The sequence below is a fragment of the Diabrotica virgifera genome, chromosome 2 (assembly GCF_917563875.1).
Source record: "Diabrotica virgifera virgifera chromosome 2, PGI_DIABVI_V3a".
Classification (NCBI taxonomy): Eukaryota; Metazoa; Arthropoda; class Insecta; order Coleoptera; family Chrysomelidae; genus Diabrotica; species Diabrotica virgifera.
The window spans coordinates 147,965,383-147,991,116 of NC_065444.1; the positions used below are offsets into that span (position 1 = coordinate 147,965,383).

A 25,734-nucleotide genomic window follows, 5' to 3' on the forward strand; every position below is an offset into this window, starting at 1 on the left:
TTTGGCAAACCCCATTTGGAAACTGCGAACCAGGAGGGCGAAGGATTACCTTGCTAGGAAATTTACGTACGTCGGTTGAAGCGTTTTACCTGTCTGCTCTATGGGGACAAGGAAAGACTATCTACTAAGATACTGGGGGGTCGAAATGGGGCTAGTAGAAGGAACAGACACATAAACCTTCATGCGAACGGCAGCTCATTTTTTGTGCGGTGGCAGGTCGTAGATTCGTTGGGAGGGGTAGGAGGGTTTAAAGAAGACTAACTACATAACCAAATAAGCAAAGGATACTTACACAGACTTGAGGACTTTCCTACTATTTAAACAAATTGGGACGCCGTTTGAAAAATCCTCAAATTCTCATATCGAGTACTTACTGGAAAGCAACTGGGGGACATTCATCGTAGATTCCTCGTTGGGGTCAAACTGGGCTACATTTATCTTTATTGGCTTCTATGCCATTAAAGATAAATGTAGCCCAGTTTGACCCCAACGAGGAATCTACGATGAATGTCCCCAGTTGCTTTCCAGTAAGTACTCGATATGAGAATTTGAGGATTTTTCAAACGGCGTCCCAATTTGTTTAAATAGTAGGAAAGTCCTCAAGTCTGTGTAAGTATCCTTTGCTTATTTGGTTATGTAGTTAGTCTTCTTTAAACCCTCCTACCCCTCCCAACGAATCTACGACCTGCCACCGCACAAAAAATGAGCTGCCGTTCGCATGAAGGTTTATGTGTCTGTTCCTTCTACTAGCCCCATTTCGACCCCCCAATATCTTAGTAGATAGTCTTTCCTTGTCCCCATAGAGCAGACAGGTAAAACGCTTCAAATGGCGCCCAACGTGGGGCTCGATTTGATGCGTTTAACATGTCTGTTCTATGGGGACAAGGAAAGACTATCTACTAAGATACTGGGGGGTCGAAATGGGGCTAGTAGAAGGAACAGACACATAAACCTTCATGCGAACGGCAGCTCATTTTTTGTGCGGTGGCAGGTCGTAGATTCATTGGGAGGGGTAGGAGGGTTTAAAGAAGACTAAACTACATAACCAAATAAGCAAAGGATACTTACAGACTTGAGGACTTTCCTACTATTTAAACAAATTGGGACGCCGTTTGAAAAATCCTCAAATTCTCATATCGAGTACTTACTGGAAAGCAACTGGGGGACATTCATCGTAGATTCCTCGTTGGGGTTATACTGGGCTACTTATTTATCATTATTGGCTTCTATGCCATTATATTTTCTTCTGTTCTAAAACTTATTCACTTGTATTAGATATCTGTTAATAATTTTTTTAAAAAAGAGGTTACAGAAATAAAGATGTGTACATTTTATAATGTAGCCATAATGCCATTAAAGATAAATGTAGCCCAGTTTGGCCCCAACGAGGAATCTACGATGAATGTCCCCCAGTTGCTTTCCAGTAAGTACTCGATATGAGAATTTGAGGATTTTTCACGTTGGGCGCCATTTGATGCGTTTAACATGTCTGCTCTATGGGGACAAGGAAAGACTATCTACTAAGATACTGGGGGGTCGAAATGGGGCTAGTAGAAGGAACAGACACATAAACCTTCATGCGAACGGCAGCTCATTTTTTGTGCGGTGGCAGGTCGTAGATTCATTGGGAGGGGTAGGAGGGTTTAAAGAAGACTAAACTACATAACCAAATAAGCAAAGGATACTTACACAGACTTGAGGACTTTCCTACTATTTAAACAAATTGGGACGCCGTTTGAATAATCCTCAAATTCTCATATCGAGTACTTACTGGAAAGCAACTGGGGGACATTCATCGTAGATTCCTCGTTGGGGTTATACTGGGCTACTTATTTATCATTATTGGCTTCTATGCCATTATATTTTCTTCTGTTCTAAAACTTATTCACTTGTATTAGATATCTGTTAATAATTTGTTTAAAAAAGAGGTTACAGAAATAAAGATGTGTACATTTTATAATGTTTATTTAAACCTTTATACCTTATTTATTTTTATTTTGAGAATAAACATTCCCAAACAAGAAATGAACAATAAAAACAAATATATGGTTTTACAATTCTTAACCTTATTTATTTTTAGCAGTGTACCAAAACAAAAATTTGACATGGCTGTCAAAAGTCACTGCCATTTTATATTTACTTTACAATAAAATTTTTAGAGAATCCATGTTGAAAACAAAATATTTAATTATGTAAAACCTTTACCATTAATATCCACTTGTGAATTATTTAAAATAAACATTATCATACCTTAAAACAAAAATCCATGTCACAACACTTGGAACTTAAAAATTTTTCATTCGAGATTGGGGGGAGGGAAGACATTCAAATCCAAATCATTACAAAACTGGAAACAGGATAAAATTGATACCAAATAATATCATCCGGGCATTTCTTACTGGAACATGAACAAATCCAAAACTGGAACATAAACAAATCGAAAACATCATAAAACAGGAACCAGGAAACCACGCACTTCTTTTTTTACCACCGGCAAACCAAACTGCATAACAGTAAAACTGTTTCACAATAATATATCCATTGAAAATGTTGTGAACTATTGTAATAATATTCCAGACAAGTTAAAAATCCATCTGTACTTCTACTATAATAAGAAAACCATTTTGCCGGCTAAGTGCGACTTTCTATGAGTCTGTTGGTTGAGTTCCACACAAAAAGATGTTTACTCTTCAGACATGTTTTTGGAACTATCTTATTTTCGGTGGCATACGTACCAGGTACCTAACCTTCAGAAAATTCTCCTACGCTTCAAGCCCATCATTCTTTCGGTTTGACATTTGACCAATCGGCGGAGAGAACTCAAGGATCTTTCAAAATTCTGACCAATAATAACATGGGATTTTTAGCGCTCAAAGCTAAAGGAAATATACTGGGACCTAACGAATCCTTCCAGAACAACAAATGTTTATACAAGTAAACAGGAAATTTCCTATGATTTTACTATTGTGAAATACTTTGAAATATTTCGAACAGGAGCGGCTTAGGAAATTTTAAAGATATATAAACTCACCAAAATATTAGAAAAATAGATATTTTTCTTGGGATAGGATATTAAATTAACGGATATTTTTTTATAAAACATTGTAGTAGAAATCCATCTGCTACACGGTTAACACAACAACTTCAAATCTTTTTAGCGCAGCAGTACCGATTTAGTGTGCAAGCAAGTACAGATTGCCATGATGGTCGCCAACATCCAAAACGGAGAGTCACTACAAGAAGAAAAAGTTTTATATTGTACAATAAGAAGTAACATTATTATTATTATATTTATATAACAATGAAAAAATTAAAAATATAGTTATATATTTCATATATATGTATCATTTTTGTAATATTATTTCTTCAGAAATGAGATTTCACATATAAAAGTTTATCAAGAAAAACAAATACAGTGGTATTTTTTTCATAAATAGAGTGTATATTATAATGGTAATATTATTAAATTCTTTTCGGTCAAAATTTAATACAAGTTACGTAAAAATTTTCCGAGCGCGCGGATTTGAAGCCAGCCGGGCGATTTGCAAAATTCGGCCGCTCGCAAAATCACCGATTTTAAAAATAATTTTTAATAATTAAATGTAACTATATGTTATAATAATTTTTATTTTAAGATAATATAAGTCTTTCTTTAGTCAATGACTGTAAAATAATTTCTTAATTGTTATAAATAAAGGCACTACGATTTAAGAAAAAAGAAACAATTATCTCGGTTTCAGTTGGTTGTAGATAATTTTTATTTCTTTATAAATCTTCGTTTCGTCTTCAGCAACAATAATCTGTTAGTAAGAAACTCATAGGATGTACAGATCCGCTTCAGCTCTAAATGTTTATAACGAAATTTGCCCCCTAATTTTCAAACCCAACATTTAGCTCGGCTTCAGTGGGTCGTAGAAATTTTTTATTTTTTTATAAATCTTCGTTTAATCTTCAGCAACAATAATCTGTAAGTTAAAAACTCATAGGATGTACAGGGCCGCTTCAGCTCTAAACGTTTTTAACGATATTTGTCCCCTTATTTCCAAACCCAAAAATTAGAGGTTTAAAAATGTTTTACGCGTTTATTTACATTATAATATGAAAACATAACTCTTTAGAAGGAGATTAAATGTTTCACCAACTCTCTACGATTTTTTTTCAAAAAGTTATAGCCTTCGACATTTGACCTCTTGGGATAAACTATTTGTAATATCTAAGCAACAAATTCGTTAATCCGGCCTTACAATTTTTTTATGTTTGGAATTGAAAGCTCTTCATTTTAAAGCTTTAAAAAATAAAAAAATTATTTGTACAATAAATAACGCAATTGTAAAAAACGGCCATTTTGGACTTTTCGCAGGCTGTTGTGCAATAACCAATAAACGAAATTAAACTTACCATGGCTCAAATTGTAGGTTTTTTATTTACTACAACTTTCTATTAAAAAGTTTTTCTCTAGAATCAATATCCTAAGCTGCAAAATTAAAAATCTTTAAAAATTGCAAATTTAACAAATGAAATTCGCGATAAAAAAAAAGCTCACAGTATTTTTGGTCACATTTTAGTAGAAGTTATTCCTGGCATCGTCCTTTACAACACCTGATAGGTTTCAAAAATTCCTGAATTATATCCTGAAATCGACCTATTTTTCACCCACAGCCTGGAGTATAAGCGGTTTGTTTTTTAAGATTATATTTTCATATTCATTTCTTTTGCGTTGAATTCGTTGAATGTTGAATTCGTGCAGTAATCTTTGTAGGTAGTCTTCACATTCTGCTACTAACACGGTGTCAACAGCGGAGTATTTTTATCTCTCTATCACCCATTTTATACTGTTTATATGGTTTTTATATTGTTTTATTATTGAATTTAACATTATATTATACACTAGAGGGCTTAATGAAGCTCCTTGCCTGATTTCTGTGTGTTGTTTCTATGGGTTCTGTTATTCTTCCATTGACTTTCATTCCTATTTTATTTCTTACATAAATGTTTTCTATCAGTTTTATGATCTCCAGCGGTAAATTTTTGTCACATACTAGGTGTGTTACATCTTTTAATTTTATTCTATCAAACGCTTTCTCTAGGTCTTTGAAACGGAAAAAGGCTGGCTTGTTATATTCTAATGGTTTCTCCCCTATTTGCCTTATCACAAAATCTGCATCGTTACATGCTTTTCCACTTTTACATCCTTGTTGTTCATCCGATATATTTATGCACGCCATTATTTTCTCCATCAGTATTTTTGTTACGAGTTTCAGTATAGTGCTTAGTAAATTAATCCCTCTATATTTACTGGGGTCTGCCCTATCACATTTCTTAAATAACGCTATCATTTGAGTGGTTCTCCATTTTTCTGTAAATATTCCTGTATTTATTATTTTACTTATCAAGATATTCATTTCTTTGTGAAGTCTCTCCTCCGTATTTTAAAAGTTCATTAGGTATTCCATATTTCGGTGCTTTTCGATTTTTTATCTTTTTTAAGGCGTTTATGAACGCCACATGAACAAATTAAACATGTTTAAGGTGTACAATTTATTATATGTCAGGCACCTCGGATTTTATGATTTTTTAAGAAACCTTAATGTGATTATAAGAATTAATATTAAACTCAATCAGTTTCGAGGTTTATTACGTTGAACATTCCATTTGTGTGAGTATTTCTTTTGGCTATTATGATATCATCTTTTGATTATTGGTATTCTTAAAATTTGATCTTCTTTTATTTTACATTTTTGTACTTGCACACGTCATGTTTTGTAATACTATACATACTTCCTTCCATATTTTCCACTATCTTCTTCTTCTTGTGCCAATCCTATCTGAGATTGGAAATCATCAAGGCTACCCTGACCTTGTTTACAGCTGACCTGAAAAGTTCATTAGAGGTGCAGCCAAACCACTCTCTCAAATTCCGCAACCATGACATCCTTCTACGGCCTGTATTCCGTTGTCCCTCTATTTTTCCTTGAATTATATTTTTGAAGTAATGCGTATTTATGACCTCTCATCAGGTGACCCAAATATTTTCCACTATACTTAACCTTAACCCTTAAACGCCCAAGGGTGGGTAAAAAATGTCCACCTAATGCGTATTCCCTTGTAACATATTTATTACGTGTTCCAAAATTTTTTAAAAATTATTTATTGTTAAAAGCACAACCCTTTATCACATGTTAAGTTAGTTCTACCGATATTTTTGAAAATAAAAGTAATATCTAAAAACTTATTATTAAAGGTTTCTATATAATGTCTCGTTATCAGGAATACAGTACTCATAATTAACGAGGTAAAAATACGTAATAGTGCGGCCGATATGTGAAACAATTGCACATTTAATGATACAAGCATATAATTTGGACCACATATACTACACATATAAAGGTTCAAATTAAGGTATGAGGCCATCTCAGATTTTGCCTTTTACAAAAATAGCGGGCATTCAAAATGGCCCCTATACATGTGTGTTTAATAGTACCATAACTTTTGAACGAAAAGTTCGATTTCAACCAAATTTAGTATATAGGTTCTCTTTTTGATTTACAAGACGTATATGGTGAACCAGAAGAATCGGTTTACCAGAAGTTGTATTTTTACTGGTTTTTTATGTAAAAATATGTTTTTTTTTTCAATTTTTTCCCTCTGTATATATTAATTTTTCAAAATGGTAATACCGCAATTGAAAAGAGCGTAAAAATAGTTTGTAAAAAATGTTTTAAACTTTTTAGTTATGTTAATTACCATTTAATAAATGCATAGCGTATCTTCACATGTAGGCACTTATGCGCGGCATATTGTGGCAAATAATAATATAAGAATTATTGTGCATTCAATGGTACAAGCATATCATTTGGACCACGTATACTACACCCATTAAGGTTTAAATTTAGATATAACTCCATCTCAGATTTTACCTTTTACAAAAATGGCGGGCATTCAAAATGGCGACTGTACATATGTGACTAATAGCACGATAACTTTTGAACGAAAAGTCCGACGTCAAGCAAATTTGGTATATAGGTTCTTTTTTTTATGTGTAAGACCAAGGGCTTGAACCAGAAGAATCGATTTACAAGAAGTTGTGTTTTTCCTGATTTTTATGTAAAAACATGTTGTTTCTTTACTAATTCTTTCACCCTGTGTGTATTAATTTTTCAAAAAGTTAATATCGGCGTTGAAAACGGTGTAAAAGTATTTTTTAGGAAATATTTTGAACTCTTTAGTTATGTTAATAACCAATTAATACATGCATAACGTATCTTCATATGTACCTATGAACCTATATGCGGCAGATTCGTGCAAATAATACAAAAATTATTGTGCATTTAATGGTAAAAGCATATAATATGGACCACACACACTACACACACAATGATTCAAATTTAGATATGAGGCCATCTCAGATTTTGTCTTTTACAAAAAAACTGAATTTGCCGCACATAGGTACATGTGAAGATACGATATGCATTTATTAAATGGTAACTAACAGAACTAAAAAGTCCAAAATCTTTCCTAAAAAATATTTATACACTCTCTTCAAGGGCGGTATTACCTTTTTGAAAACTTAATATATACAGGGTGAAATAATTGAAAAAAAAACAACATATTTTTACATAACAAACAGTAAAAACACAGCTTCTGATAAACCGATTCTTCCGGTTCAAGACCTCGATCTTATTCATAAAAAAAAACCTTTATGCCAAAGTTGGCATAAATCAGACTTTTCGTTCAAAAGTTATCGTGCTATTATTCACATATGTGTAGCCGCCATTTTGAACGTTCGCCATTTTTGTAAAAGGCAAAATCTGAGATGGCCTCATATCTGAATTTGAACTTTTGTATGTGTAGTATATGTGGTCCAAATTATACGCTTCTACCATTAAATGCACAATTATTCTTATAATATTTGCACGAATTTGCCACAAATGGGTACATGTGAAGATACGTTATATCCATTTATTAAATGGTAATTAACATAACTAAAAAGTTCAAAATATTTCCTGAAACATATTCTTACGCTCTTTTCAATGGTGGTATTACCATTTTGAAAAGTTAATATATACAGGGTGAAAAAATTGAAAATAAATTATTTACATAATATAAATTAGTTTTACATAAGAAACCAGAAAACCAGATTCTTCCAGTTCACGACATCGATCTTGTAAATCACAAAAAGAACCAATACCAAATTTGGTTGAAATCGGACTTTTCGTTAAAAAGTTATGGTACTATTAAACACATATGTATAGGGGCCACTTTGAATGCCCGCCATTTTTGTAAAAGGCAAAATCTGAGATGGCCTCGTATCTAAATTTGAACCTTTATATGTGCAGTATATGTGGACCAAATTATATGCTTGTATCATTACATGTGCAATTCTTATAATATTTGCACAAATCTGCCGCACTATAATCGACATAATTATCCGCCACACTGAGGAGGCTGAAAGGGAGAATGGGGGGAAAATCGACAAATCCGAATTACTGGCTTTTAATGTCATTTTAATTTTGATGTACATCGTAATTTTTGTGTGAGGTTTGTACATCGTTTATGTCAATATTTTGGAAGATGCTGTGTTTACTAAGCATAAGATTCTCAAATTTACTCCATTTCACACATCTGTAACAACTCTCAATAAATAGATTAGCTATTTTCGAGGTGGACATTTTCTATCCACCCTTGGGCATACATGGAACCTACAAAAGGTTGGGCGTTTAGGGTTAAACTACTTCACTTATTTGGGTGTAATTAAACATATTTTTAATATTTTTCAGCGTTTGCATCAAACTATTTATTTTTCTTTCTTTCTTCCCTTCCTTATATCGTTTCAGGTGTCGGAATTGGGTTTCCGTTAGCTACATATTCACCTATATCTTCCCTTCTTTTGTATCTTGTGCTACTACACATTTTTATTTCTTCAAGCGTTTTCTGTTTAATCTTTTCTGCATCTATTATTTGATGTATCCGTTTTTTTCTCCGTCTGCTTTTTTTCTTTTTTTGTGATATTTATTGTTTCGTGAATTTTTCTCGTTAGTTAACTGGGTTTTATTCTCATCAGATATCCATTCCAGTTTATATGTCTCTATACAGGGTGGTTCATCTTATTTGCCGCGGTCTCTGTACGGAAAACCACTTGATATTTAAAAAAAAATTCTTCACAGAAATATACAGGGCCTTCAATACTATAACCTAAAAATAATATGAATTATACAGGGTGTTCCAAAAAAGAGTGGTATATCAAAGTTATATATTTTCTTATGGAATGCCCTATATCTGATGACATTATTGAATTGACTTTAAAAAATAAGCTATACCTTCATAAGGGTTCCCTATACCTAAATACAGGGTGTTTTGATTTATTTCGATTTTTATAAAAATGTTTATAAAAATAAAAAGATTTTAGAAAAAAATTAATATCTACGAATCTAAGAAGCAGTAACAAATTCTTTCTTGGATCTTAATAATAGACTATTTGGCATATTTAAACAGATGCTTATTGCAACAAAATTTCTTACAAGGTAGTCAAAATATGAGATTGTTCTATTAACAAATTCAAGCTGTAATAACTTATTTATTTTAAATAGAACACCTTGTATCTCACTAGTCTATCGCGTAGAAAATTTACTTAGCTTTTAATTTGTATTAGGGTTTCCTATACCTATCTTTTTACAGGGTGGACAAAATATGAGATTGTTCTATTAACAAATTCAAGCTGTAATAACTTACTTATTTTAAATGGAATACCCTGTATCTTACTAGTCTATCGCGTAGAGAATGTACTTAGATTTCAATTCTTATTAGGGTTTCCTATACCTATCTCTCTCCATTTTTTAAATATTTAAAATTTCCTAATTTGTAAGCTTTAAAAATTGGAATTAAGTACCTATGTCGTAGTTATGTACAACACATCACCAACACCGGCAATATACCTAGACAATAAACTGTCATTAATAAAATTTTCATTGTTATCATATAATCACACAGAGTGTTGTATTATTTTACTTGAATTTGGCCTACACGTGACATTGAATAATATGTTTTATTAAACTGCATACCCTATATTAGATGCCGTATTCTGGAAGATATTTAAATTATATTTCATTCCGTATAAGTATTTTCCATATCTTAACCCAACGGTTATTAAGTAAATTTAAGAACACCACTTTTTGTTTGAATCTTTGAATCGCAATTACAAACAATTAAATGCAATGGCTACTTTGACGAAAACTAGCCTATTGTACCGGGTGTCCCAATAAGAATGGCTCTCGGCCATATCTCAGGAACCGTTTATAGTAGAGCTTTGAAATAAAAAATTTTATAACAAAAGTTGCCTCAGGAAAAGCCTGGAAATTATTTTCATAATTGTGGGTCCACCGCTAGAGGGCGTAATTGAATATCAAAAATAAAAAATCTAAATTTTACAAAATTTTCCTAATGAAGGGGCACTGGAAATCTCTAGTTTAACTCTACCTTTGCAAATAAGAGGTGGGGGTGAGTGGGAACCTTGTTATGAAAAAATGGCTGTAAGTCCGGTTCTGCTAAATCAAATTTTGAAAACTGGGTCTTGTTGAAGACAGATCTTTTTCTTCAATGTAAGCGTGATAATTTTGAACCATCCTAATAAGTAATAAGCCAGCTGGGAGGCGTTATTTTAATGTTTTTCAGAAATCTAGTTTTCTTTGGAAAATATTAAATACAAGTATGCATTTTTAATCATACTTTATAAAATTAGATTAAATTATCAATAGAATAGCGAAAACCGCATGTCGATACCTTTTTTCTATCTCAAGATATCTCGAGAAACGTGTAAATTTTATACATAACTGTTACTATCGCCGGTAAACTAAGTTAATGAAAAGTAGTGTGCTGTGGAAAAAAACAAAATAACATTTTCCAGATGTCAACGTATAAAAATATAATTAATTAAAACAACAATATAAAGAGAAACAATACTATTAAAATTAAATATAACACAGAACAAAAAGAACTACTTAGTGACGACCTAAATATTCAAATTGTTGCCCATCATACACTACTCTAGGATACATTATCCAGAGAATACTAAACGCCATTCACAGCATATCGAGAGCAGAAATTGAGACTGCTGTTCAATCTACTCTTGAAAGAGTAAATGTTTGCAACGAAAATGATGGGCAAAAATTTGAACGTTTGCGTGAACATCACTAAATAGTTGTTTTTATTTCTTTGTAATAGGGCTTTTCAACGCTTCTCATTTGTTTCGAGCCTCTGTCATATACCGTATAATCCGTGTATAATATTAATATACGAGATATGAACGAGGCTCAAAACAAATGAGAAGCGTTGAAAAGACCTAATATACGTTGACAGCTGGAAAATGTTTCTTTGTTGTTTCCATAGCACACTACTTTTAATGAATTTCGTTCACCGGTGACAGTAACAGTTATGTTTTTAAATTTACACGTTTTGTAAGATATCTCGAGATAGAAAAAAGGTATTAACATGCGGTTTTCGCTATTCTGTTGCTAATTTTGTCTTATTTTGTAATATGGTATTAAAAATGCATGTTTGTATTTAATATTTTCCAAGGAACACTAGATTTAAAAAAAAAAATTAAATAACGCCTTCTAGCTGGCATAGTACTCAGCAAGTTGGATCGAAATCATAACTTTTACATTGACGAAAAAGATCTGTCTTCAACAAGATCAAGTTTGCAAAATTTGATTAAGCAGAACCGGACTCACAGCCAGTTTTTCATAACAAGGTTCCCACTCACCCCCACCTCTTATTTCCAAAGGTAGACCTAAACTTGTCAAATCAAATATGCGTAGAATTTTATGAAGAATACGACGATCGGATTTTCAGTGCCCCTTCATTAGGAAAATTTTGTAAAATTTAAATTTTTTAATTTTTGATATTCAATTACGCCCTCTAGCGGTGGTCCCACAATTATGAAAATTATTTCCAGGCTTTTCCTGAGGCAACTTTTGTTATAAAATTTTTTATTTCAAAGCTCTACTATAAACGGTTCCTGAGATATGGCCGAGAGCCATTCTTATTGGGACACCCGGTACAAAGCTATGTAAAAATGGGTATTTACAGAATAACATGGGAATTTATATTTAGAGAATAACATGTGTATTGGGAATGTTTACATGGAATTGAAGAGATGTTAAATATCTTCCATTATAAAGAATAGAATATCGAGTATGTCGTTTAAAATAAGAACACTCTGTGTGATTAAATGATAAAAATGTGAATTTTATTAATGAAAGTATCTTGACTAAGATATTTAAGTATAATGCCGGTGTTGGTGATGTGTTGTACATAACCACGACATAGGTACTTAATTCTAATTTTAAAATATTACAAATTAGGAAATTTTTAAATATTTAAAAAATGAAGGGAGATAGGTATAGGAAACCCTAATAAGAATTGAAAACTAAGTGAATTTTCTACGCGATACACTAGTAAGATGCAGGGTGTTCCATTTAAAATAAGTAAGTTATTACAGCTTGAATTTGTTAATAGAACAATCTAATATTTTGAACACCCTGTAAAAAGATAGGTATAGGAAACCCTAATACAAATTGAAAACTAAGTAAATTTTCTACGTGATAGGCTAGTAAGATACAGGGTGTTCCATTTAAAATAAGTAAGTGATTACAGCTTGAATTTGTTAATAGAACAATCTCATATTTTGACCACCCTGTCAGAAATTGTGTTGCAATAAGCATCTGTTTGGGTATGCTAGATAGTCTTTTATTAAGATCTAAGAAATAATCTGTTACTGCGTCTTAGATTCGTAGATATTTATTTTTTTCTAAAACCTTATATTTTTACAAAAATCGAAATAAATAAAAACACCCTGTATTTAGGTATAGGGAACCCTTATGGAAGTATAGATTATTTTTTAATGTCAATTTAATAATGTCATCAGATATAGGGCATTCCATAAGAAAAAATATAACTTTGATGTACCACTCTTTTTTTGGAGCACTCTGTATAATTCACATTATTTTTAGATTGTAGTATTAAAGGCCCTGTATATTCCTATGTAGAAATTTTTTTAAAATATGAAGTGGTTTTCTGTACAGAGACCGAGGCGGATAAGATGAACCACCCTGTATAATATTTTGTTCATTATTGGTTCCTGTTTGGTTATCCCTCTTATTGTGTCATTTCTTATTCTATACCGTTTGGTATTTCCGACTATAGCTCGTAGATGTCTCATTTCCATTGCGTTTCACATATCGTCGGTTACGCTTTTTCTTCAAAGTCTAATTTTCACTCGTATATTATGTATCCTCTTTACTACAATCGTATTTATATATTTTCATTTTTGTTTCTTGGGACAGTTCTTTTTTCCTCAGAACTGGCGCTAGTAGGTAGTTCAGTTTGTTCGATTTTTTATTTCAGTAAATTTCCGTTTTTAGTTTCTCGATTTCCTCTGTCCATTGCACCTCCGCTCAAATAGTGACACAACTCAAAAAAAAAATAAATAAAAACGGTTCCAACAGTTTAATAAAACTACAAAATCTTATCTCAAAGCGTGTTACGTTTATAGTTAAAGTATTTTTCGTTAGATGTCACTAGAGTCATTACATGATTAACCAAAATTAACGGTGCATCGAACATAAACAGTGTCAGATATCGACTTGTGCACAGTGCACTTGTGACAGTATATGTGATTACTTTAATCAAAACAATCTGGGTATGTGCTCAGGATATATTTATCAACATCTATCAGTTATTTATCATTATTTTTGCAGTATTTCTTGTTTAATGTTATTACTTGTATTTTAAGTTACATCATCAAAAATTATAAGTCTGTTAACTAGATAATAATAATGATAATATTTTTATTCTGCCACTTTTGATAAATAATATTCCGTAAATTTTTTGTTTTTTTATCTGTATATTGCCACAACTCAAAAGAAAATATTTTTTTTAAATATTTTTGGCAGAAATAATACACCATTAATTTGTTTGTAGACCTTCAAAAAACTTTCGTAACTGACTAAAATAGTTATTATACTAATTTTAACAGTTTTTGAATTAAACTCGGAAAAGTTCTAGCACAAATTTTAAACGTCGTTTTTTCGATACTTTGCTTTTTTGACTTATGACACTGTTTGAGCGGAGGTCCGATATGTATATAAGTTAGTGTTGCCCAAATGCAAGACCAAGACGAGACTTAGAGAGTCTTGATCTTGGTCTTGCGCCAATACACCTGGTAGTGGTCTTGGTCTTGGTCTTGCACTCTCGGTCTTGGTCTTGGTCTTGGTCTTGCAGCAAGAGTCTTGCAAGTCTCGCAGTTACAACGTACGTTTCACAGATTTTACAAGTGCCGGTGGGGGATGGCGTTTATTCGCAGCATTATAGTCGATGTAAGAGAGAGGGAACGTATTCGAAATCATGAAATAACAAATGTTATATTATTTGCTATTTCATCATTTCGAATACGCCCTCTCTTTACACCGACTATAACACTACGCATAGACGCCATCCCCCACCGGCATCTTTAGAATCTGTACACTGTAACAGAGTAGGCACATTTTAATCTTGAATTAACATAGCCATAGTAATGACCAATAAAATTAATAAACGTCTAAACTGAAATTGGGTAAGGTGTGATCCCACGATCGGCTAGATCTAAGCGATCCGTGCTAATGCTCTAACTGAGCTATCCATGGCCCACGGGAGTCAGTTTCTTAAGGTGATACAGTAGCGATCAACAGGTGGCAAAAACGCGTTCCAAGATTGCGGGGCTGTAATTTTGAATATTTTTTCGAGATATTTGGCACACGTATTCGTAATATAATAAAGAATGGCGGTACAGAGCCCAATTTGAAAAATATATTAATCTGTGGAAATGACTCTGTAATTAAATACAATATTAATAAAACGAGCCTGTACCGCCGTTAAGAAGAACAAAAAAATACACTTTCTTCAAATAAACTTTTTTATTCGATGCCTAGATTTTGTGTCATTTTGGAACTACTAAAATTTTTTATTTCATTAGTAGTTCCAAAATGACAGAAAATCTAGGCATCGGATAAAAAAGTTTATTTGAAGAAAGTGTATTTTTTTGTTCTTCTTAATGGCGGTACAGGCTCGTTTTTTTTTTTAATATTGTATTTAATTACAGAGTAATTTCCACATATTAATATATTTTTCAAATTGGGCTCTGTACCGCCATTCTTTATTATATTACGAATATGTGTGCCAAATATCTCGAAAAAATATTCAAAATTACAGCCGCAATCTTGGAACGTGTTTTCGCTACCTGTTGATCGCTACTGTTTCCTCTTAATAAACGTTTGCATTTAATAAGCTTATATGTGCCAAAACTAAAGCATGGTTAAAATACAAAAAACCAAATTAATGACATAATGTTGACTGTATTTCAAAGACCATTATCTGTCTAGAAAGGAATTGATCGACCCTCACCTTATATGAGATGGAATAAAAGACATACAATTTGCCATTTATTTAAATAAAAAATAAAATACAATACAAATTAAATTACAGAACAGTACGCAATTGCTTTTATGTTACGGTTACTAAGACTTTATCTTTATATTAATTTTTTTTGACCAGGAATTAATACAAAGTACAATTCTTTATAGAAGATCTAGAGAAAATGGGATTGCGACAATGGGAATTAGTGGCACAGGACCGACAAACATGGAAGGCAATAGTAAACGCGGCAAAGACTCACGAAGAGTTGTAAGGCCATTGATGATGATGACAATTCTTTATACTCGTTACTATCCAATACTCTAAGTAGGATATTGTTACTTTCCCTAGTCCAATAATCCAATACCCTACCGTTATTTCGTTAAATACTTTAAATATTTCTGTATTTTGTTTATAGAGTAGCCGGAATTATCTGTTAATTTGTCTCGTTACTTTTGAATAACAAATACTACAATGATTAAAGTAATTTACAAAAGCATGAAAATAGAGACTTCATCTGTAAGTTTAAAATGCGAAAATGTCAATGAAATTCCTTTTAAACTGTTAATTTTTTGTTTGTAGTCTGCTGCGCGATTAAAAAGAATAATGAGTTTAAATTTCTCTATCAAAGGTAAGCCGTAAGCATACCGAAAACTGAATAGGTAACATAATCTGTTTCGCGATTAACAGACATGTGTCTGTTAGACATGTTTTGGTGTCATAAACGCCGAAGGATATGCATATCAAAGAAAGAAACTTATTGTTTATTGTTCATTATGTTAAAATATAATAGAAATAGACTGTTATTGATAGTTAGTCGAAAATAGCCGCGCATTTTCCGCAAATTTTGGTGTGTAACTGATATCGCACACTCAGCACAAACAATGTTAGTCTATAGGCCGATAAAATTTGTAATATGTATTATATTTTTTAATTTTTTGTCAGCTAAGCTGAGATAACATAATATTTTTAAAATGTTGTGGCGGCTATTATCAAAATCTGGACAATTAATTTCAGAGTGAAGAAATAATCGTCTGCTGGGGCAGAATGCTCAAAATGTTTTGTTTTTACATTGTACTTATGACCTCTGAGTGCGTATAAAATGTGCAAATGTTCTTTTAATCGATATTTTGATTCGCTATGTATGCTTATTGTATTGTTCGTAGTGCGCATAAGTCCAATTTTACAAATTTTTGTTAGGTACATATTATTAATTTTTTGCGTCTCAAAGAGTCTCTATGCATCTAAGCATATACCCCAAATTTTATACTACCTAAATGACACTCGATTCTAACTGCAAGACGCAAGAGTCTCGCAGGGTTAGTCTTGTTCTTGCTCAAATCTTGCAGGGTAAGTCTTGGTCTTGGTCTTGCTAAAATTAGGCGGTCTTGGTCTTGGTCTTGCGAAAATGCAAGAACAAGACCAAGACTGCAAGACCAAGACCGATTTTGGGCAACACTAATATAAGTCTTTGCATTTTGGTCACGGAATCTGCTCTAAGGACTAGGCCATATCTATAGGTACAATAAGGCTTCTATTTTTACTGGTTGTATCTTTGGTATCCTATCATTGTCCTTATTTGGTTGGTTCTTTTTCAAGTATTTCTAACCAATTCGTTTATGACTAATATAAATAGTAGCAAGCTAAGACTGTCTCCTTGTTTGATACCTCTTTCCCAATTGAATTCTTAATATCTTTCTCCTGCTTTATCTACACGTACTTTTACTACTCTGTAACGACTTTCAATTATTTTTATCAGTGTAATTGCATAGATCTATGCTGTTCTTAGATCTATGAATCCCAGAATGGGCTTTCCCACCGAGTCAGTAGGTACTTCACACTATTATATTTTTTATGATGTAAATATTACCATTTATTTGTCTTTCTGGTCTAAACGCTGCTTGTAGTTCTCCCAGTTCGTTTTCTACATCTTATCTTAGCCTCTTCTCTACTATTTTCATGTATATTTTAGATCATGCCGACGACAAACCTACTGCTCTATAATTTTCGCAGTTGACGTGTTCTTCCTTTGAATATTGGCACTATAATGTTACTTTTCCAGTTTTTTGGGATTTGTTGCTTTTCCCGTGTCAGTTATTATATTAGCAAATTTTTGACTTTCGAAATAGGGGAATATTTTGAATGCTTACACAGTTAAAAAGTATTAAAAAAGTTAATCAGTATACACGGTGTCCAGAAACTCTACCGACAAACGAAGACAGGAGATTCCTCAAATAAATTTAAGACATTTTGACCTAATTCTTCTAATCCGAAAATGCTTCCTAAGGGAGCTAGAGCTCTTTGAAGATGTCGTCTTGTAATTAGTTTTTCTTAAATAACTCCAGAACGCTTTTATTTAGAACAATGAAAATTGGTACGCATGTTTATCTTCCAGAGATAAATCGAAAACATTTATTGCGAACTTCTAGTACCGGACATAGGCGTCCGTTTTGGTTAGCGCAACGGTTATTTTATTGCATGACTTTCACATATTTAACTTTTAAGCATTTTTGACACTGGATTATTAAATTATGAGGTATGATAGTACTAAAAGGTACTCTTGCTTTAAGTCGGTAGAACACACCGTATTCTAGAAAAATCGATTTGAAATTTTTTCGTCTTTTGAATTTAAAAAAAAAATTTCAAAAAAAAAACATTTAGAAAAACGAAAACTGGTACGTTGATTTACATTCCAGAGATGAATCTATTTCATTAATTGCTAATTTCTAGTACCGGTCATAATATGCGTCCGTTTTGGGTAGATCAAGGGTTATTTTGTTGCATAACTTTTTTGTCTTTAATTTTTAAGAATTTTTGATTTTAGATTATTATATTATGAGTTATTCTAGTACTAAAAGTTACTCTTGGTATAAGTTGGTAAAATACACCGTTTTTTTAAACAGTTTTCAATTTTTTTTTCAAATTCAAAAAAAGAAAAATTTTTTAAACGATTTTTCTAGAAAACGGTGTGTCCTACCGACTTAAATCAAGAAAACCTTTTAGTTATAAATTTTTTAAAACCTTTAGCTAAAATATCTCACAATACAATAATCCAGTAACAAAAATGCTTAAAAGTTGAAGACAAAAAGGTTATGCGATAAAATAACCGTTGCCCTACCCAAAACGGACGCGGACGCCTATGACCGGTACTAGAAATTCACAATAGATGAAATCCATTTACCTCTAGAATCTAGAAGATAAATATGCGTACCAATTTTTGTTTTTCTAAATAGAAGCGTTCTGGAGGTATTTAAAAAAAACTAATTACAAGACGCCATCTTCAAAGAGCTCTAGCTCCCTTAGGCAGGCCGCACATCAAAGAAACATGAGACGTAAATCACGTTTCATGGAAATAAAACACTGCTAAATAAATAAACGTAAATAAAAATGTTTTATGAGCATGAATCACACTCGTTTCATTGGTAGGCGGACTTCAAGATTTGTTTAGCCGTGTTTTATTTTCATGAAACGTGTTTTACGTTTAATGTTGTGTTTTACGTTTCATGTTTCATGTTTTACGTTTCATGTTTCGTTGGTGTGCGGCTTGCCTTATGAAGCATTTTTGGACTAGGTGAATTGGGTTAAAATGTCTTAAAATTATATGAGGAATCTCCTATCTTCGTTTGTCGTTAGAGTTTCTGGACACCATGTATAATATGTAATACTTATATTATACTATATACATTTTTTCTACCAATATTTTATTTATTTAACTTTGCCCCATTTCTGCAAGGAATGTCATTTAAAATTATGTGTTAATAAATGACAATAATCAGTAACTATAAGTATAACTAATTGAACAGGATTTTCAGTAAGTCGCAAAAATACATTCATACGAGTAACATGCATACCAAGGTATACCAAGTATAAAATTGTCCAGTGCAAGTAAATGTAACAGTAATTACTACATGTACTTGCGCTGGCCAATTTTTTGTGTGACACGGTGATAGAAAAATACAGCGTGTTTTATATGTTCGCTCATGGGTATTCTTTCATTTTTCCTACTGTAGATATATAGTATACACTTAATTATATATTCCTTTTTAGGAGAGGTTCTAAATTATGGAATAAATTTATTTTTTCGAGAATGAACCACTTTGAAGAAAAATCCCCAGACAGGTCGATTTTTATTTTTAAATTACGATTTCCTGACAAAATTTATTTTCAAATTATGATTTCCTGACATAATGATGACGTCGTCTATTTGGGTGTGATGACGTAATCGATGATTTTTTTAAATAGGAATAACGATACGACCTACGATATGATACGGTAGCTCATTTAAAAGTTTATTCGATTTTCTATTAAGTAATAGAAACATTAAACTCATTATTTATACAGGATGGCCAAAAAAATAATTTTTGAATTAAATTAATTGCCGCAAAAGAAGAATTTATGAAATTTAATTAAGTCAAAATACATTTTACTTGTATTGGAAAAGAGGGCTGCCAAGAGAGCAGGTGGGTGGCTGTTTGACATTTAATTTAAACGAAAAGCAATGTTTATACATATATAAGATAAACATTTTTCTATTATTATTATTATTTAAACAGTAAAATGAATTTGGAGTTAAATAAATAAAATACCTTCTTCTTTTTTGCGTCATTTAAATTAAATTATAAATCAAATTTGGGTCACTTTGTATAAATAATGATGATAATGTTTATATTACTAAATAGAGAAGTGAATAGCCTTTCACATGAGCTACCCTGTTCCCATAAAAAAAAAAAGAATGTGTGTGTACTTTGTACGCACGTAAGAAGTTATACTTCTGTTATATGATTTAAACGAAATTAATATACTTTTTATTTATATTTTGTTTAAATATTAAACTAATTTATACTTACTACTTCTCAAACATTTTTATTAGAACAGTGCCAAAAATTAAAATAATAAAAGAATAAAACACACACAAACACATTAAACAAGCCACAAATGATGTCTGAACATTAATTGTCGAAAATTTTTTTAACTAAATACGTATTTTCTGAAAACACAATTATATAATAAATATACTTACAATCATAAAATGTATTAAAAAAAAAACAAAAAAGAAAGTTTCTATTGGGACTCGAACCAGCGCTGATAAGAGCGGTTGGTATTGGAATTCATTCGCCTTCTCCGCTTAGCCACGGACACTATGTGTCATTATTTACGAAGATCGACTAACTAAACGGATTAAACTTGTGAAAATTGATCAAATTATTTTAATTTTGAATTGAAATGATTTAGAATTGAAAAAATACAACAAAACATAGAGTAAAAAAACAATATATTAGGTGAATATTGATAGAAATTTTGATGGTACTCAAATTATATAAATAAAAGTATTACATACTATGTATTTAGCAGATCAAATAGGTAGGTTTATACCCATGATACATTAACAATTTTTACGTACCTGTTGCTTTTAAAAACTATTTAAAAGTCACTACAATATTATAAACTTTTTTGTTTCTGTCCTCACAACAATAAAACTAATATATTATACATTTGTTTACCTTTACCTTTACCTCCAAACCACAGCTGCCATATTATCGGATAATTTTTGACATGTCATTTGAACATCCAATCAGAACAAAGTTATAATGCGCATGCGCCGGGTTGATAGGTTTTAACATATAAAAAAATCACCCTCTATCGCCGGTAAAGAAGTATAACTTCAAAAATCATCGATTACTTCATCACGTCCAAATGAATGATGTCACTATTATGGCATATATGTCAAAAAATTATAAATTAAAAATAAAAATCGACCTGTGTCGGGATTTTTCTCCAAAGTGGCACATTCTCGAAGAAATGAATTTATTCTATCATTTTGGACCTATCTAGATACGTACTTCATGTGATTATATTTTTGAAAACAGAGAACATAGATACCTACCTTATTAACATATATGGTACCGGCAATTTTTATTATATACGTCAATTACCTAAAATATACACCTGTACCTATAATAGATTTAAATTGTTTTAGAGTTATTTCAGATCAAATCAACACATTTTGAATTAATTTTTTTCCTGACCTATTTAGATTTTGCTAAAATTTAAAATATTCATAGTAGATGATTAGGTGAAGAAAACTACAAAAATTTAAATTTTTATCTCAAGTCCTTTCCGAAACATGGTTGTCAAGTTTAAAAAAATACTTTAAAAATCTGCGACCGTACTTTTTTGGAATGGTTGTAGAAGCTGCCCTAATTGAGCTCGAAAGTTGGAAGAAGTGTCATTTTGCAGCATTCTTAAAGTTTTTGTAGTGTTCTACAACATGATGTCTAATGATAAAAAAAGTTTTTTAAGTTCAAAAAACATATTTTGAATACGTATTTTTTCAAAAAGCACATAATTTAAAATTTTCAAAAAATTCCTATATACAGGGTGTCCCAGACTAATTTACTCAGGCTATATCTCTTAAACGAATAGAGATTTTCGAATGGGACAAAAACTGATTTATTCCGTTTGTAATACACTGTAATATGGCGTAGAAAAAATCATCGCCTAAATATTCATCCCTTAGTTACAACCCCTAACTTTAATTTTTTTAATGGCACCCTGTACATTTTTTTATAGTTTTGGATGTGGTCTTCGATCGTCTATTTAACACATTTTTTAAAAATAAAATCGGTTCGTAAATAATCAAGAAAATATCAGTTTATTTTTGTTAATTATGTGTCCCAGACTAATTTATCCAGGCTATATTTCTTAAACGAATAAAGATTTTCGAATAGGACAAAAACTGATCTATTTCATTTGTAATATACTTTAATATGGTGTAGAAAAAAAATCATCCTCTACATATTTATCCCTTAGTTACAGGGTGCTATTAAAAAAAATTAAAGTTAGGGGTTGTCACTAGGGGATGATTTTACGCCATATTAAAGCGTATTACAAATGGAATAGATTAGTTTTTGTCCCAATCGAAAATCTTTATTCGTTTAAGGAATATAGCCTGGATAAATTATTAGTCTGGGACACATACTTATATCAAAAATAAACTGATAGTTTTCTTGATTACTTACTAACCATTTTATTTTTAAAAAATGTATTGAATAGACGATCTAAGACCACATCCAAAACTATAAAAAAATGTACAGGGTGCTATTAAAAAAATTAAAGTTAGGGGTTGTAACTAAGGGATGAATATGTGGGAGATGATTTTTTCTACTCCATATTACTGTGTATTACAAATGGAATAGATCAGTTTTTGTCTCATTCGAAAATCTCTATTCGTTTAAGAGATATAGAGTGGGTAAATTAGTCTGGGACACCTTGTATACACAGTATTATTGGTAATAACGTATCAAAATTTTTTAACGGAATGGTGATGAGTTCATTGTTAAAAAAATATATTTCTGACACATGTTTTTCATTATGTCCGGGGATTTTTGGTGAGATTTCAATGCCAAATTTGGTTTCAAAGAAGATGAGGCAGAATCCGCTATTAGCTATTTTGGATTTGGTGAGAGAAATGAAAGAGGTAACAGTCTTCTTGACTTCTTAACATCAGGAAAATCTCTTTGTGATGAACCCATTCTTCAGAAAGAAACCCCAATGTAAGTGTACATGGAAGAGTCCGAACCAAAGAACAAAAATAACAGACTAAGTTTTCAATCTAATAGCACATAAAATAATATTAAAAATATTACTCTACATCCCACCAGATTTAAAATAATGGGAACCTTCTCTGGTTACACCTCAGAGGCTTCTAAAATCTGCAAGCCCTAACGGATGCTAAGACTAAAGAAGATGAGGCAAACTTACAATTTATAAATCCCGCCTTATCTGCTCAGCGCGGTATAGTTCCAACCCGAATGGTTCCCTTCGTACTCCAATCGAAGTAAACATGTAAATCAAAAATGAATAACGATTTTCAATTTCGTCGCAACACGAAACTACAACCGCACTATATTCTAGTTCAATCAGAGAGTGCAGCAAAGACCTCTACCGGTTTCGAAACTTATTAGTCTCTCATCAGGAGGCACATATGCTGCTCTCTCTGACCCAACCAGGACAAACCCCGGTAGTTACGGATTGCAATGAGCGAAACGGCAGGGATGCCCTAACGGCAACTGCTTGCAGAAGACTAAGTTTTCAAGGTTTGTGGATTTTGTTTGTATGCTTCTTGGATTGTTCTCTTGCTTTCTTGGAATATCAGCTTTGTGCTTTTTTTCTTTGCTTTGGGAACTTTTTCGGGGGAAGCTGATACAGGGGGAAGCATCTCTAACGAAGGTTGAGCTTCTTTTTTAGAAATTTCAGGGCTAGTTAGTTTACTATGAGTTTCTATTTCGGAGTGGCCTCGTTTTTGAGAAACTTGTGTTATGGAGATTTGGTCTGGTGTGTCAGTGTTGGAGTCTTTATTTTAGATTTGTGGATCTTTGGCATTATGCATAGAGGTACATGAAATTTCTAAAGATGAATTAGGGCGTGCTGGAATATATTCGGTTGGAATTGTATTGTCAGTTGGGCAGTTGAGCATTTGGAGGCAATATGTCCTGTTTGTTTACAGATAAAACAATGTAATTTATCTGTAGAAAGGAAGACTCTGTGTTCATACTCTTTGAAGGAAATATGTACTGCTGGGTATACATAAACTTGGCGTCTGAAACTTAATACATGTGAATATTCGTCCCCAGGAATGCCTTCTCTTAAATAAGATAAAGGAGATGCGATGCGAAGTCCAAGATTTTTAACGCTATTTTCACTAAGTCATGTGGTATGAACGGTGGAACGTTAGATATAATTATTCTTTTAGCAGAGGAAATAAGTCTTCGGATATTTAAAGGAACATTTCCTATCTGTATTAAGGGATGTGAATCTATGAGCTGGTCAACAAGGTTAGAGCTAGAAATATAGATACAAATGCGATTGTTAGATGCGATCTTAGATGCGAAGGAGACTTGCTTAGGGCTTATAATATCACCTATAACTTTAACGTAATCATGCAATTTCAGGTTGTCTTCAGCGTGCATCACAATGGCATCATATTTAGTTGGGAATGTTGGCCGTGGAATCGAGTTCGCTACTGATACATAGAATTGGTTTGATGTTTAAGACTGAGACATATTGACTGTTTGTGTATTTGCAACGCCACTGCTCATGTAGTCAAGAGCAATTGCGTTTTTAGCTTGAAATTATAATTTAGCTTCTATGTATTATGGTAAAGGTTAAATTTTTGATCCATTTTAAAATAAAAATAGATTGCCGGTTGTACCGCAATCCTGTTTAAATTTTTCTTTTGTGTTTTAACAGTAAAAACAAAAAACAAACCTTAATTAATAATGAGTGAATTATACATACATCAATTTGTAGTTTAAGGTTCACTAATGACACTTTTTTGCACTGTGTTTTTAAACGCACGACAAAATACAGAACGATGTTAGTCGCTCAACACCTCGTTGTGGAATCAAAAGTTATTTAATGTAGATAGTTTTATCTGAAAAGCATTGCATATATTATTTTAAAATATAAATAATGATGTATCCTCGATATATTGTTGACTTATTAATCATGATGTTTTCTTTCTATTGATTTCCTCTTTTAATATAGGTAAGTTTAGATATTATATCTTCAGATATATTTAAAAATTTATTTGTATACATATATCGGATATTTTTTTTTCAAAAATTAATGGTCTTCATTATTTAATTGATCCCAAATTTTATAGACACCTTTGTAGTGATCATATGTTTATGAATATTAATGCCATTTTTAGTCATACTTCTATTGGTATTAATAAATTACTCTTAGTAAGAACATGGATAAAGTTTAATCAACACTTAATCAATTGTTAAAATAAAGCTACGTCTAACACACTACTGATTGCTTATGAATTAGAAATAGATAAATTTCATTACCTATAGTTCCAAAGAGCACTACTTCTGTGATATTGTAAGTGGGCTCGTTTGGAGCATTGTTAATGATAACTGAAGACGAGTTGTCGTCCACCACCAGAAGCGACGAGTTCATCTTCACGTCACGAAGAGCATCTGCTGGAGGAGCCCAGGCGCCATCGCCGCCTCAACATCGTGCTTGTTGTTAGCCCTCAATTCCTGGAAGAGATATTAAAAATCATTTTAACGAAATAAAAAATAACTAAAGAAAGATTAAGCATCTTAAACATTAAATTTTACTCTTTCCTAAATTTTGTTAAAAATATTTCGGTGTAAAGTTTTTTTAATAGGTCGTGTATTTAACATGTCTGTATTTAAACATCCATTATAAATAGTGTCCAGAAACTCTCTCGACAAACGAAGACCGGAGATTTCTCAGATAATTTGAAGATAATTTAAC

General features: G+C 31.9%; 1 protein-coding gene across 1 annotated transcript in view; it reads right to left on the minus strand.

Annotated features, from left to right (window-relative positions):
* Nucleotides 1-25,476, minus strand: part of LOC114330538 (muscarinic acetylcholine receptor DM1) — a 249,754-nt gene extending 224,278 nt beyond the window's left edge. The window contains exon 1 of the mRNA XM_050642849.1: nt 25,299-25,476. Coding sequence (XP_050498806.1) covers nt 25,299-25,410 — 112 coding nt within the window. The 5' untranslated portion in view covers nt 25,411-25,476. The remainder of the gene's footprint in view (nt 1-25,298) is intronic.
* Between the last annotated feature and the right edge of the window lie 258 nt (nt 25,477-25,734).